Source organism: Durio zibethinus, chromosome 28, assembly GCF_047325235.1.
Source record: "Durio zibethinus cultivar Kanyao isolate XHJ-2024 chromosome 28, ASM4732523v1, whole genome shotgun sequence".
NCBI classification, from domain to species: Eukaryota; Viridiplantae; Streptophyta; class Magnoliopsida; order Malvales; family Malvaceae; genus Durio; species Durio zibethinus.
This window is the reverse complement of record NC_143189.1, coordinates 11,228,155-11,244,883: the sequence shown is the minus strand read 5'-3', so window position 1 is coordinate 11,244,883 and position 16,729 is coordinate 11,228,155. Positions and strand designations below refer to the sequence as shown.

The window sequence follows — 16,729 nt, the reverse complement described above, 5'->3', positions numbered from 1 at the left end:
GCTGTAATAAACCATATGATTAGAGATTTTCTATGTTAATGCAACTTTATTTATCATCAGGTCATATACGGCTTGAAATTTAATATTTAAGATAGTTTAAAAAGTAGTAAAAAAAATAGTTATAGTCAAGGTCTAATCTTTAACTTTCATGGACTGACATCTATCTCTTTTGTGGAAGACATACACACACAAATATTAAAGTGAAACATACATGCCATGAACCTAAAATCTGACTTGTTAAAACATACTTAAAGTGTTGAACACATCATAAATTTTTACTTGCTATTTGATAATACCATTATTTACTTTTTCGCACAAAACTTTTTTTTTATTTACTTACTTTTAAAATCATGATATTATAAAATAAAATAAAAATAGCATTCGAAGGGAATAATTCTCGATACTCTGCTTAGATGTTTGAGAGTCACTAATAATCATTTCTTGCAAAGAGTGTTATTTTAAGGGATATTATATTAAATCTCAAGTGAAAAGAGTCATCTTAAGTTCTGCCTAGATGTTGGAGAATTTTAAGATAATTTTTTAACTTAAAGATTTTCTAAATATTTCTAAATAAAGAATTTTAGCAAAAAAATATTTTTTCAAACGAAGGGAATTAGTATTAAATTTCAAGTAAAAACCATTTTATCCAACACCGAAAATAGCGCATAATTAAATGGTATAAATTTATGGATATTGTGGGAGTGCTAATCCTTCCTCACACGTAACCAACTCCTAGACCCAACCTGATTTTCGTAGACCAACATTTATCTTTTTGATAAACTTTAAACCTGCTTTTATAGTTTAATTAAAAAGATAATTTTTTGGGTGGCCAATCACACCCTAACAAAGATTGGTGGCAACTTCTTTTTTATTTTTTTCAATTTTAAAATACTTTACGTCTAGCAATCCCAAAACCGTTACGACGATGTTCGACTCCAATCCTAACTATATATGTTCAGTATGCATTTAACTTGACTTAACCTAAAATTAATTTAATAATTTTAATTTAACATAATTTTTATAAAAATATAATTTTTAAATATAAATAACATTTAATTATATATAAATGAAGTATTTTTATTAAATTAGTGTATTACAAAATAAAATTGTGCTATAAGGTATGTCGATATAAAGAGTTGACATAATGAACTTTTGTGCTCTCAATAATAGTGTTGATTCTTGAAGAAATACATTTCACATTATAGCAGTCTCATGAACACATATATTTTATGTTACTCTGCTTGTTTTAGATTTAGTAAAATTTTACCCTTGAATTGCTTTACAGACTAATCTTTCCAAAGTCTTTGGTAAGTGTTTGGTAAATAAGTACTGTATACGTCTATTTATGCACAGTAGTTGTGCACATGTATAGCAAATGAAATCTACATAAACACGCAACACATGCATAATGCATTAGTGCATAAATAAAGAAGTAGTTTTAGTTTATTTATTTTGGAGGTGAATGACGCCGAAAATTGATGTTTAAGATGTAAAAATTAATTGCAAATAGAAAAACTCATAAAGAAGATAACTCATAAAGATTTAAATAATGGCAAAAGATGATTATTGGATTAAAAGGAATAAAAGTTCACAACCAAGACTAGAAACTAAAGGATACAAAAACACCACCTTAAGAATTTTAATCAGGGATATAGAATAATAAAAGTTCATCACTCTAGGAAATCCACCAAGAGTTGCAGAACTTGAGAAACAATCTTAAATATTGCTTAATGACAAAGAAAACTCTATTATACCTTTTACCAAAGAATAATAGAAAATATATAGGCTAGAAACATCTCTCAAAGCATGAAAACTTTCAAATTACATTGCTAGAATCATGCCTAAAATCATGAGATTTGTATGTAAACATAATCTGCTCATTTACTCTTGAACCTAACCATAATCCCATTCATATTCATGATTTTATTTTTCAGCTAGTGTTAATGCAATTTTCCTATTCTAGCCCACCTTATTTATATGTGGATTTTGACCAAGGTGTGGATTTGGACCAAGCATAAGCTTATCTTATTTTTGGATAAGTTTTCCTTAGTTTTAGCCTAAGTTGTATAATGTGCAAACACTCTGATATCAATCTCTTTTAGTTGGAAAAGAGTTGTCCTCAAGTTTAAACTAGTATTCTTGCCATGGTGGGGTGAAAAATTAGCAATAGTGAAGGTGGAAGATACTCCACAAGTGTCAAAAAGATCTATCTCATAGGTATTCTCTCCAATTTGTTAGAGAACTCTAAATGGACCATCTGCCTTAGGTTGTAATTTGCCAAACTTTCCTAGAGGAAATCTTTCTTTTCACAAGTTAATCCACACCAAATCATGTTATTTGAACTTCACATATCTTCGATGCTTGATTATTACCCTTTTGTATTTTTTATTTTTTTGCAAAATTATATTTTGATACCTTTGGCTATTTCTTTTACATCTCTATCAAATTTTTGACTAGTATAAAGTTGAATTAAATCCTAATGACATATTGCATTCTTACCAAGAACAATTTCAAAAGGGCTGCAACAATGGGTAGAACGGTTCTTGGGATAAGGTTTATGCAATGTTGAATTTCCCTCAATGGTCGTAGACTAGCTGGTAACTCCTTCTGAACAGCTTCTTGAACTTCTGCCAATAATTGTTGTATCACTACAAGGGGCTCTTCACTATCTTTATTCTTCTCAATCAACACCAGTACATACATAGTATCACCCATCTTAATTTTCTTTTTGTAATTGGCCTTGGTAAATAAACTACTTCCTTACCTTTTGGTTAGTTTGGATATCACTATGGGCTTGGTAGGGCTTATAATGATTTTGCATACATCTTTCACAAATGTGTAAGTGTTGCTGTAACCATTATAAATAACCATCCTATCATAATGCCAAGGTCTTCTGAGTAGTAAACGACAAACATCTATCGGAGCTACATCACACCATACTTTGTCCTTGTAATTCTTTACTATGGAAAAATGATCCAAACAGCTCTTGCTAACCATGATTTCATTCTTTTTTTATAGCTAAGACAATTCATATAGTTGGGGGTGATCCATTATTTTAAGATCTAATTTCTGCATCATAAAAGTAGAAACAACATTTTCAAAGCTTTCACTATCAATTATAACATCACATACCTTATTATGAGTAGTGCTTTTAATGCAAAATTTATTCTTGTGCAACTAGTCTCCTTTCTCTATATACACATCACTCAAGTTGTATTGTATAACAAGTGAGGATTCAAGATCACCATAGGTCTTTTTAACATTTACTTTAAGATCCCAGGGTACTTTAATAGGTTCTCCATCAACATCTTCAAGTTTTTCATTTTCAACCAATGTAATTATCTTGAGATTTGGACACTTAAAATGTGTATGCCTAATTCCTTGGCTCTTGAAGTCTCTTTGGGTTTGAGTGTTGATAGTACTAAATTGTGGTTTGATGAGAATGGCTTCTTCCTTTTTTAAGGATAGAGTTGAAGAAGGTTTGGTAGAAACACTGGTCTTGGATGTGTTTCCCTTGTTAATGCATTATTCTACCGAAATATCCCTTTGCTTCAAGTTATGAAGCCTAAGGAAAAATCTTATCGAAAGTTATCTGAGAGATACTTTCTCTTTAACTCTCTTTTCATCTTCTCTCATGTTGTAATTTTTCTCCTGCTATCACTTTCTTTTTGCTTTTTTAGATTTTCCCACTAAAAAGATGCATGCTTCTTGAGTTTGATGGCCACTAGTTTCACTTTGCAATGTTCAGAGGCATCATGGTATTCAAATATATGTTCCACCATATGTAGCCAATCTAAAAATTCTTCAAGTTGCATCTTTCCCTCGAACTTAAGTATTTCTATCTTTGGATTGGATATGCTAGGTTGAAGCTAGTTTTTGCATTGATAGTCTCTAACTTGTCATGGGTGAGATAGGGTACTGTCATCAGAATCACTGTTGTTTCCACGATATGGATTAGTTTCTCCTTTACCTTTTTCGTTCCTCTTTCATTGCCACCTTATCTTCGATCTTTCTTTTTGTAGATGCAGCTTACGTTGTAGTTGAAGTATCTGTTGTCATATCTCTTCAATGAGGGCATTCTTTAGGTCAACATTGGTAGTTGTTACAACATTGATGTTGGCTTTAACATCTTCTATTGGTGCTTGATGATGACAACCTACCATAGCTCTGATACCAATTTGATGTTGGAAATTAATGTTTGAGATGTGGAGATTAACTGCAAACAAAAAAAAGTCACAAAGAAGACAACTCACAAGATTTTGAATAATGGTAAAATATGATTATTAGATTAAAAAGGATAAAAGTTCACAACCAATACTAGAAACTAAGGGATACAAAATACCACCCTAAAAATTCTAATCAATGATACATAATAATAAAAATTCACAACTCTAGAAAATCCACCTAAGAGATACAGAACTTAAAGAACAATCTAAAAGATTGCTTAAGGACAAAAAAAACTCTATTATGCTTTTTACCAAAGAATAAAAGAAAATATATAGGCTAGGAACATCCCTCCAAGCATGGAAACTTTCATATTACATTGCTAGAATCATGCCTAAAATCATGAGATTTGCATGTAAAAATAATCTTCCCATTTACTCCTGAACCTAACCACAATCCCATTCATATTTATGATCTTCTTTTTCAACTAGTGTGAATGCAATCTCCTTATTCCAGCTCACCTTATTTATGTGTGGATTTTGACCAAGGATAGGCCCATCTTATTTTAGGATAATTCTACCTTAGTCTCAGCCCAAGTTATATAATGTGCAGACACTCTAGCGTCAGTGAATAATGTGATTGAACGACAGTGCCTATGGTGCAAGTTGATAATATTCAATTCAGCTCTCTTTCTGGTTTTATTGTCCACTCAAATTTGTCGAAATAAGGATTTTCTATAATGTTTCTGCAATTTAAAGTCATTCTCACTTCATTATAGAGGTTATAAAAATCTCTAATCTGTCAGTATGCTGTAAAGTCTTGAGAGAAAAAAGTACAAAAAAAAATAAAGGGTGAGGTAAGGAGGAAAAGAAAAGAACTGCTGTAACTATTGAAGCTTGTGTCTCAACTGCTCAATCCTAATGCATTTAAGGTTGATGTACATGCTACTCATTGGAAAACAAATCTTGTTCCCGATTGTTTCTAGTCGTTTGTCACTTTTTTTGCTGTCTTATCTCAGAGTAACCACTGTCAAACGTGGAAATGAAGTGCCCCACTGATTAAAGTGTATAAATTTTGTTGGAATTTACCTTGAATCTCAGAATCCCACATCGAAAGTTAAGTGAGTTTGAGTTTATCCTGTATCCCACATCAGGAGTTTAGTAAAAGTATAAAGGGTTTCACCCTTATAAATAAGATGTTTTGGTTTTAGTTTAGTAACCCCAGAGAGTTAGACACCAAGAGAATAGCTAAATGAGTAGGCTATTAAAGGGTGTAATTGGGTTTTGGGTTATGTTTTGAGTAAGGAGTTTTAGGAGACTTTTCTCATTCTAAAAGTCTCACAATTGTAAAGATTTATCTGATAGTGGATTAGGTTTGGAGTAGGCCATTTTGAGTTAGGCTGAACCAAATATATTTGTGTTTTCTTATTCTTGATTTGAGCTTGTTATTTTGTGTGTGTGGTTGCTGTGCGTGGGTGTTGTTTTTTCCAACAAGTGGTATCAGAGCTGAAGGTTTGAAATGTGAGAAGAGTTGAAGATTCAAGATGTGAAAGAGCTGAAAGTTCGAGATGTGGGAAGCTTGCAAGAGAAGAATTCTAAAAGGAAAGGGATTCTTAATAGGCAAGTTTGACTTACAGGAGAAGAATTCTAAGAGGAGAGGGATTCTTAATGGGCAAGTTTGTATGGTTATAAATAGGTGAAGTCTCTACAGGGTTAGGTATGAGAAAAAGATGTAAGAGAGTTGTAGGGTTTTGTGGGATAGACACCCCATAAGAGTATCGGGGTTCTACGTCTTATGGGTGTGTATGCTTGTTTGTGAGTGGACTAGAGGAGACTGAGAGGGTCCACATAGGTATGATGTATGGGAGTATATGGGTATGTGTTTGGTTATGTTGAAAGGGTGCACAAGGGTTTGGGTTTGTGTTTGTTTGGGTTGAGAATACTTCATAGGACTAGAGGAGATTGAGAGTGTCTTATGAGTATTGATTGTTGAGTGAGGTTGATGATTTGATGTATGTTTGTAATTCTCTACAACTAGTGGATCTTTTTTTTCTCATCCGTGGATGTAGGTCAGTTGGACCGAACCACGTTAAATTGTTGTCTCTTGTGTGTTTGATTTATTGTTTGATTTCGCTTCCGTTGGTGTGATTGGATTGGAGGCTTTTAGCCCAACAAATTTGAATGTTTTGAAGTTTTGCCATCATCTCTGTTTTTTCCTTTTTAAGTTTTCTAAACTACATGATTTGTTGCAATGTCTCCATCATTTTGGTTGCTGACTTGCAGCTACTACAAATTTAGCAGATGATTCTGAAGAGACTAAAATGTCTTGTTTGACCAGCGAGCTTATTCCAAATTCATCTGCGGTGAGTTCATAATTATCTTTTTGTAAATCATTAATGCAAGCATATATGTTATGCCACATCATTATTGCCATTCTTTTTTTCACCTTTAAATTAAAAATATTTTATCTAGTAGACCTTTGAAGTTTACTGGGTAATTAGTGAACTATGCTTAGCTATTTCAAGTTTCAACGATGTTTTAAGCCGCTGTGAAGAAACAATATATGGGATTTGGAGAAAATGAAGTAATTGATTTCTTCTTTTTCTTTAATGTATTCAAACGTTAGAAATTGGAATAAATATGTGAATATTGCCTGCATAGGGACTTCTTTCAAAAATGAATGAAAAATCTTACCTTTAGCTTATATTTTAGAAGCTGGTAGTTTACAATTTCTAACTGCAGGTGGAATCTCTGGTCAGAGATATATGCAATGCAACTTCAATTGCAGAGTTTGAACTAAAAGTAAGCAGGTTTTAATTTCTTGTGCCTCAAATAGCAAGATAATGTTAATGGCTTTTCTACTTGAATTGTTTCTGTTTCGTATCCAAAGCAATTACAGATATTGTGGTTTTGAGTGGCTTTCTGTTCTGTCTCCATTTGTTAGCTAGGTGGATTTCGGCTATACATAGTGAGGGACTTGGCGGGAAAAAGTGAACATCCACCTGCGACCCCAAGTCCTCCTCCTGTCAGTGTCAGCACCAATAGAACTGTTGAAGCAACTGACTCAAATGGGGCTGTTTCTTCACCTTCTTTAGCTGTCACCAAATCACTATCTTCTTCAGGGAGAATCCAATCCTTACTTGCTAAAGCTGCAGATGAAGGCTTGGTGATACTTCAGTCTCCGAAAGTGAGAATATGAAATTTAAATTCTTCTCTTGCTTTGAACTCATAGAAATAAGATGATAAATTGAGCAGGTTGGTTTCTTCAGGAGATCACGAACCATAAAGGGGAAGCGTGCTCCACCATCGTGTAAAGCGGTAATACTTCAATGGATTTTGGTAAGAGTATTTGTTTATTTTAGGGGCCCAAATAATAGATTGCTTTGATTACATTATCAGAAAGAGATAGTGTTTTTTTCTCATTTGGCCATAGCATTCAAAATGGATTTACTGTTTTTGATCCTTTTATTTTCCAATGTGTTGTCTTGAGGAGATAAAACATAGATGAAACCATTGATTTGGAAGCCATCATTGGTTCCCTTGTACTCTCAAGTGTGGCTTCGTTTCCATATGTTAGAGGTTCTGTTGAGAAATTCTGAGTTTTTTTTTGCGACAAAGGCAAATAGTGAAGGAGGGACAGGTGCTTTGCTACATTGAACAACTAGGTGGTGAAATTCCAACTGAAGTATAAATCTTGACTTGTTGGGATTACCATGTGTTTACTTTTGTATGTTGACTGATGGAAATGAGGGGTTGATTTCACTCTACGTGTCTTGCTGCTTACTTTTCATGCATGTTTATGTTTATATGATCAATGAATCTGGGTTTTGTTTCTAATTCTGATCATTCTTTCACCAGTCGAATGTGTCCGCGGAGGTCATAAAAGTTCTAAGAGAGGATGGTGGTATGTGTTGTCACTTTTCAGTCCATTTCAGTCTCACCTCGTCATCTATTCTTGCATGTTATGCTTACGTGACAGATCCCGCAGGATATGGTGATGCTCTTTTCGCACTACTCCCTTCTTTTCCGGGCATAAAGAAGCTCCAGAAGATGATTTAGTTAATTTGATTGCTATCCCAACATGGTGCTTAATAGTTTGTCACAGTTGTAAGCTTTTAATAGAATCAATGCCACATGCCTCTAGCTAGCTCTAGCATTCCTCCAGTGGTACAGGAGGATTTATTTAAAAAAAATAAATAAATAGCTTGATCAAAATAAAATTTTCATGTAATCGATGAATTTAATAATTGTAAAAATTATTTATCACAAAAGTAATGTTTCATTTTTTGTATGTATTAATATACATCACGCATTCATTTGCTATTACATATTTGATTGTGCAATCAATATTTCTTTATCACATAATGTTGTATCATTGTATAATTATAATTTTTTTTTAGAATTTTTCTAGTAAAGTAAAATTGAAAATTTTCACTTGTCAATTTTATATAAACTTTTATTTTTAGAATTACTTTTACAATACTTTATTTTTCATAGTAAAAAATTATTAAACAAGAATTTTATATTTTAAACTTATTCTTGATCCATACTAAACATATAATCTTTATATAGTTAAATGATGATAATTTTTTTAACTTATTTTTTGAACTTATTATAAATATATTTAATTGTATAATTCATTATATGATATTATAAGTCAAAATTAACTCATCAAATTTTTAAGTTTTTTAGGAGTTTATTAAGTTTAATTAAGAACTTAACTAATTTACTTGCTTTTATAATCTTCTCTTGAAAAAGGTTATTCCATCCACATCCTTTTGTCTAATTCATCATTTTATAAACATGTGAATTTCATTTCCTTTGCTGAATTAACATCAATGCTATAAGTTTTTTTTTCGGTAGTAATTAATTCTTTTTACGGTGTAAATATATCAAGACAATCATTTTATATTTGTGTAAATTCTCTAAATAATACTTAGCTTCAGTGTTTGTCTAGAATTATATGAACTTTTATTTTCTATTAAGTTTCTTTTGTAATTTATTGGTTTGCAAAAAAAAAATTAAGCCGTTAACACACACACACACAAATATATATATATATATTATTAACCATAATTGTAAAATAATTAATCATTTATAATTTCTTTCGAGAATGCTATTCCTTGAATTTCATTTGTTTCCACAAAGCATTAAAATTGGATTTCATAACAAACCTTGTTGTATAGATTTATGTGCAACTTGTTCTTTAAACAAGTATCATTAAAAAATATGAGTCATATGATTCTTATTATTTTAATAAAAAACTTAAATCATAATTTTACTTTTTTAACTCTATATTTTAAAATGTACAAGGTCTTTATATTCTTCGATTTAGAAGAATTCTGTTTCAAGTTCATATGAATTTTTCTTAGTAACTTGATGAATTACCTTGAATATATATTCTTTCAAAATGATATGAATCTACATACTTTATTGTATGTAATTATGCATAACCAATGCACTTAATTCATCTTTAATTTCCTGGTTTTGAAAACTTTTACTATTGCTTCATGTTCCTGAACCTTTAGATAATTTGGATTTGGTTTTATTTCTTTTATAATTAATGAGAATAACTTTTTTTTGTCTGAAATTTTATTTTAATCATGATATAATATCATTAATATTTTTACCTTATGATCTTATCTTGTTTAAGGAGACTGAATCATTTGGGTTAATTCTCAGATTTAGAAAATAGAAATGTTTATATGCTTGACTACTATGTCTTTCGATGGCATCTCTCTATGAGAGCTTAGTCATTTGTAGACCAATCAAAACATTGTTGCTAAGCTTAAATTTAGATTTGATAATTTAACTATGAAATAAAAATAATATGAAAAAAATATAAAAACAAAATAATTTGAAATTTTAGTAAAAATTATATATGGATTTGATAAAAAAAAATTTTTTTTCTATCGGGCGCTGATACAAATTTGATACTGCAATTTTTTATGTTTTACATATGTTTGACTTGATAAAAATACGATATAGATATACTCTATTTAAATTCATTGGTTTTGTTTTTATTATCATTTATATTTTACAAAAATAAATAACTTGATGAAAATAAAATTTTCATGTGGTTGATGAATTTGTTAGAATTATCATTTTTGTTCCTTCACTATTGTTTAAGGGGTAAAAAAGATAAAAAGAAAAGAAGTAAGGGCATTATAGAAAAGGATGTTGCGGTGGTGAGGAGAATTTTTCATGGGCAGCGAAAAAAAAAAAGGGATATAACGCATTGAAACTCTCCAATTGCACTAATATTGTTTACCAAATGCAATCATGATACGTTTAGCATAATTTTCATAAAAAAAATCTTCACTTGACTCCTATTTGATTTCAGACGGACCCTTAGTATTGAGATAAGATTTGATTGGCCAAAGAATGACTAACCATTTGTCAATGAAAAATATTGCAATTGACATCTAATTAGTCTTCATTATAAAAAATAAAATTAAGCAATGTTGTTTTAGGAAAGTGATTTGGTTTAATTAGTCGTAGATGTGCACGTCAAATTGAACCACGACAGAAAAACCAACCCCACATAATTAATCTTTTAAGCTCATTATTGACTAACTGATGCCCAAAATATTTGCCCATGAAAGTATAAAAATTTATTGTTATGTATTGTTAGTGTATAAATTTTATATACTATCAATGAATATGATGCTACCATCTCATTAATGAAGAGAAATAGATGATACTACCTTATTAATGAGTAAGTTTTTTTTTTTAAATATTAATTTTTTTATATATATTTTAAGAATTAATATTTATGCATTAATGAGATGATATCATTTAATTTATTAATATTATATAAAATTTATACGTTAATAATACATTAAATATAAACTATTTTGTTTTATTGTGCACCTTCCTCTTCACTTCCTCTGGCCAATATAAAATGCCATAAGGAAAGCTTTCTCAGCCCCAAAAGACATCTTTTGCTGAGAAAAATACATGCATGATTGTGACAAGAAACCAACTTTAATTTAATTTAACTTAATTATTATTTGATCCTATAATTTTTATTGAGAAAAAACATAATCATATGATTATATCTACTAGTAATTGTCTGATATGTTTTTCTGTGTAGGTTGTGGTATAATTACCAGTTAAATTGATTAGCAAACTAAATATTTTTAATGGAAAAAACTAGTGGAAAATTGCAAATACTAGTAATTCCCACATCAAATGCTCCCAAGACTTATTGATATTATTTATAAAAATGAAATTTATTATTATTTTAATGGATTGTACACCGTTTTAATATCTGTAGAACGCACATTTGACAAAAAATAAAAATCTTATATAGAATACAACCCAACCGCTTAATGGAACACACAATTGCTATCTAAAAGGGTGAATATGTCAATGAAGCTTTAGGAATTAATTATCAAGAAAAATGGAGGAAAAGAAGAAAGAACATGTCAAAAAGGTTTTTTTTTTTTTAAGTTGAATATATTGAATTTATTCACAATTTAAACTTATAAACAACAATTCCGCCTATGCAATGTAAAATATTGGTAACTCCAAAAATATTCAAACATTTTATTGATATTATAAAAAATTTAATGAAATTCCTTCTTTTTTTTTCTTATTGAAAATTTTTGGCTTTATAGTAAACAGCAAAGAAAATTTCAAGAGTCTTATAAATCTTGGAGCTACATGGCCTTTTCTCATAAGTTGTTTTTTCCCCTTTAAAAGTCCTTTGCCTAACAAGCATATGCTATGCGTCCAATTTTTGCTTTTGTCAAGGATAGACAGCTCCCAGCTCCAATCAAAACACCTCCTCTTCTCACCCTATTTCAATCAGTACAGGTGCTTAGCTGCCTTCGAAATTGAATTCCATGAATTTTCTAACATGGAAAATTCAATTTAATTCGCACCTTTTACACAAATAATGTATGTTTTGAAACTACAAAATGAAGGTTTTCAGTGATGCTTCAATGGCAGCCTCAACATCCAATTCTGGACAAAGACCCTGGAACCTCTTCTCATACTGAATTCCTTTCCTTCGTACAAAAAACGTAGAATCTGTTAAATTTTTTTCCCAAATCAAAGAATTATTGGGCCAATTTTATCTCTCTATGAGAGATTAATTATGTGGACATGGATCAAAACACCCTTACTATGCTTCAATTATCAAAACAAAGTTTCCATAACCAAGGTTGATAAATTTAGTATTCGGAGGAACCATCTTTTTTTATTGAATGTAATTACAATTAAAATTTTCAATTATAATCAAATAATTTCAAAAATCACATATTTCATTCGTTTATAAGAAAATTATTAAATAAATAAATTAACATAAAATAAACTAAATTCAAATACAATAAAACTTAAATTTGAAACTTTAAGATTTTAAAAACTCATTCTTTCTATTTTTCTTCTTCGAAATGACTGACTATTTTTCCACATATGATATTTCAATTATGTCTAATTATTCTTCTTTAGGTCCAGTGAAAAAGTTAAAAATTTTAACCAATGTTCTTAAAGGAAAGTGATTTGGTTTATTTAGTCGCCGATGTGCACGCCGAATTGGACCAAGTTTGTGCATATTCCACACAACAGAAAACCCACCCCGCTAAATTAATTTTTTAAAGTCATTATTGACTAATTTGTCACTAAGTATAATGCATTGTTTTGATGTGCAACTTCCTCTTGACCGCCTCTGCCGAATGGTAGATGCCAAAAGCCACCCCGGCCCCAAGGCCATCTTTTGCTCGGAAAACATACACGCATGATTGTTACAAGAACCAATTTAACATAATTATTATTTGATCCTACCAAAATTAAAAAAAAAAAAATCATATCATTACATGTAAATTGTCTGATGTGTTTTTCTCTGTAGGTTGTGGTATAATTACCAGTTAAATCGATTAGCAAACAGAATATTTTTAATGGAGTAAACAAGTAGAAAGTGGCAAATAGTAGTAATCCCACAGCAACTACTCCCAACACCCTTGGTTAAGTTAGAATTAGCAAACAAAAAAAAACTTCCAGGAGATATTCTCTGCCTTCTGTGCACTTCTGCATATCTTTCTTTCATTTTTTCATCCTTTGGCTTGATATTCCAAAAAGCATCTTTGATTTCGTTCCTTTTTCTCCTTTCCAGAAATTGTTCAACTCCCCCTTTAAAACCAAAGCCTAACTATGGGTAACATCTTCTCGATCTCAGCTTCATGCGACACTGTCATTACCCGCTGCTGTGATTGTGTTACCGGACAAGCACAGTTTGTATGCAAGCTTGAAGAAAACGTAGAAGCTTTAAAAATTGCACTAGCAGAATTGACGGATCTAAGGAATGATGTGATCAGAAGAGTGAAAATAGCTGAAGATCAACAACAGCTGAAGCGGCTAGACCAAGTTCAAGGCTGGCTTTCGAGGGCAGAAACTTTGATTAATGGAGCTCATTTGTTGATTGAGCAAAGTCCTCAGGAAATTAAGAAATTATGTGTAGGAGGTTGTTTTTCTATGAGTCCCAAGTCCAACCTGAAGTTTGGGAAGCAAATTACCAAAATGCTCTGAGATGTTGTAGATCATAAGAGCAAGGGAGTTTTTGACAAGGTGGCTGAGGAGGAACCAACACCTCTAGTAACTGAACGACCTACTGAGCATACTGTTGGTTTGGAATCCACATTCGATAAGGCTTGGAGCATCCTTGAAGCTGAACAAGTGGGAATTGTTGGCCTGTATGGCATGGGAGGGGTTGGCAAGACAACCCTCCTGAACAAAATCAACAACAAGTTCTGTGAACCCCCAAATCGATTTGATGTAGTTATTTGGATTGAAGTATCTAAAGGGTTTTATATCGGAAAGGTCCAAGATGACATTGCTAAAAGGGTGGGAATAGCTGATGGAACATGGCAGGACAAAACTCCAGAGGAAAAAGCTCTAAACATCTTCAGGGTTTTAAAGAAAAAGAAATTTGTCATATTGTTAGATGATATATGGGAGCGAGTTGATCTATATAAGGTTGGGATACCTCTCCCAACTCAAAAAAATGGTTCCAAACTAGTTTTTACAACTCGTTCTATCAAGGTTTGTGGCCAAATGGAAGCTCAAAAGAAGATTGAAGTGCGGTGTTTGCCTGAAGAAAAAGCTTGGGAATTATTTCAAGAAAAAGTTGGTCAAGAAACACTTGATAGTAATCCATGTATTCGTGAGTTGGCTCTTGAATTGGCCAAAGAATGTGGAGGCCTACCTCTCGCACTTGTCACCATTGCTCGTGCCATGGCTTGTAAGAAGAAAGTTGAAGAATGGAAAGATGCAATTGAAGTGTGTCGGAGATCATCTGCCTCTGTTTTTCCAGACATGGGTGAAGAGGTATATCCACTTCTAAAATTCAGTTTTGATTCTCTTCCCAATGACATGTTTCGAACTTGCCGCTTGTACTGTAGTTTGTTCTCAGAGGATTACCCAATTAATAAAGATGAGCTTATAGATTTCTGGATAGGAGAGGGGTTTTTGGATGGACATGGGAATACAAGTCTAGCTCGAAACCAAGGCCACCAAATGATTGGTTCTCTTCTTCATGCATGTTTATTGGAAGAAATAAATGAATTTTGCATAAAGATGCATGATGTGATTCGTGACATGAGTTTGTGGATAGCATGTGAATGTGAAGAAGAAAAGTGGAGGTTTTTTGTGCAGGCAGGTTATCAATTAACTAAGTTACCAGAAGTTCAGAATTGGGGAAGTATACGCAGGATGTCATTGATGAAGAACAGGATTGAAAATATAGTACAAGCACCTAACTGTCCTGATCTCCAAACTCTGTTTCTTAACAATAATCAGTTGAAGGTGATCAATAATGACTTCTTCCAATTTATGTGCGGCTTAAAAGTTCTAAACTTGTCAGGCAATAGTGGTCTAGAAGAATTGCCAGTGGGAATTTCGAAATTGGTGTCTCTGGAATGTCTCGATCTCTCCCGTACAAGGATAAGACAGCTACCAATTGGTTTGAAGGCTTTAGAAAAGCTTAAATGCTTGAATTTGGAATACTGTGAGTCTACCATAAGAATTCCAAGACAGTTGATATCTACTTTTTCAAAGTTGCAAGTATTGAGAATGTTTGGCTGTGATTATTCTTTGGGCCAGGAAGTGGAAGATAATAGTGACTGTTTGGAGGAAGAATTGAAGTGCTTGAACCATTTGAATGTGTTGACTGTCAATATAACAAGTGCTTTGGGTCTCGATAGACTTTTGAGTTCTGAAAGGTTATGCAGCTGCACTTTAGATATTCAGCTTCAATTGTTAAAGGACTCGAAGCGATTGAATATTTTATCTTCAGCGAATATGAAGAGTCTAGAATCTCTACACCTTCGGAAGTGTGAAAGTTTGGAAGAAGTGGAGATGGAGTGGGAAGGGGAAGGCAGAATGATAAAAACACAGAGCCACATTCAAACCTCTCTGATTGCAGGCAAACATTGCTTCCAAAGCCTTCGCTATGTATTTATAGTCGATTGTTCAAAATTGAAGGACATAACATGGCTAATTCTAGCTCCAAACCTGAGGCGTCTTATTGTGTTGTTGTGCTACAATATGGAAGAAATAATCAATGAGAGAAAATTGGGTCAAGTGGCTGAGCTAGTAGAAACTTTAAACCTATTTGGAAAACTCGAGTCTCTTTCGTTAGAGCAGTTGCCAGAGTTGAAGAGCATTTACTGGGATACACTTCCCTTCTCATGTTTGAAAGAAATTTTGGTTCGTGGATGCCCAAAGCTGAAAAGACTTCCACTCAACTCCAGCAGTGCAAAGGAAAACAAAATCAGCATTGACGGTGAGGAAGAATGGTGGAAACAGCTTCAATGGGAGGATGAATGAGCTCTAAACGATTTTCTTCCCTACTTTACGTCTTTTGACTGAAAGTGCAAAGTAAACATATTACTTTTACCTTTAGTCTCTGTTATAATTGTTGTGTTTGAAGCTGTTGCGGTGTGTTCTAAAATCGTGGATGATCTTCTCATTTGTATGATGTTCATTAAATTGACTAAGTTAATGGTGAATCTTTTGCTTATATGGATTTAAATATAGGCTGCATTTTAATGCTGAGTAAATAATTTTAGCTTCAACCTAAATATCTCAATTTGTTTGATTTTATTTATGGTCAGCTAACATGTTATGCTACCAACTTTTTCTTGATTTAAACCCGTGCAGTAATTATTTATATTCTTCTCGTCTTTCTTTAATTATAAACTATTATCTATGTATAAAAGAGTGAATTTTAATTTTGTTAAAAGTGATTGACTTAAATACTTTTATAAATCTTTAAATTAACAAATTTATTTTTAAATATATAATTTTTATTAATTTATTTAAATTTAATTTAAATCAACTAAAATTAAAAATAGATTTTTTGTGAAATTAAACTGCTTAAAATTTTAATTTAAATGTAGTTTCTTTTCATTATTAGACTCCTAAATCATTAAAGCATATTTGTTTTTATCCCTAATTTTTTTCCTTTCAGGTTTTTATTTTAGTTGATTTGCTAACTATATATGTATGTTAATAATTTTATTATTTGTATATTTTATGAGTTGATAATTTGATCATAAATAATA

General features: G+C 31.7%; 1 protein-coding gene and 1 pseudogene across 1 annotated transcript; both read left to right on the top strand.

The window, feature by feature from the left end:
• The first annotated feature begins 3,442 nt into the window (after positions 1-3,442).
• LOC149510758 (uncharacterized) lies at positions 3,443-8,291 on the top strand. Its single transcript, XM_089757081.1, has 8 exons — positions 3,443-3,479; positions 6,447-6,526; positions 6,906-6,965; positions 7,108-7,350; positions 7,419-7,479; positions 7,778-7,848; positions 8,022-8,067; positions 8,143-8,291. Exons 1-8 carry the CDS (start codon positions 3,443-3,445, stop codon positions 8,220-8,222), a joined length of 678 nt encoding a protein of 225 aa, XP_089613207.1. The 3' UTR covers positions 8,223-8,291.
• A 4,786-nt stretch (positions 8,292-13,077) lies between these two features.
• On the top strand, positions 13,078-16,321 carry LOC149510757 (putative disease resistance protein At5g63020 pseudogene; annotated as a pseudogene).
• The last annotated feature ends 408 nt before the right edge of the window (positions 16,322-16,729 follow it).

Coding starts and splice junctions, on each gene's coding strand:
- LOC149510758 (XM_089757081.1), top strand. CDS start 3,443: ATGGCTTCTTCCTTTTTTAAGGATAGAGTTGAAGAAG. Junction 6,966..7,107: donor TTGCAGAGTTTGAACTAAAA/GTAAGCAGGTTT, acceptor TCCATTTGTTAG/CTAGGTGGATTTCGGCTATA. Junction 8,068..8,142: donor AGTTCTAAGAGAGGATGGTG/GTATGTGTTGTC, acceptor CTTACGTGACAG/ATCCCGCAGGATATGGTGAT.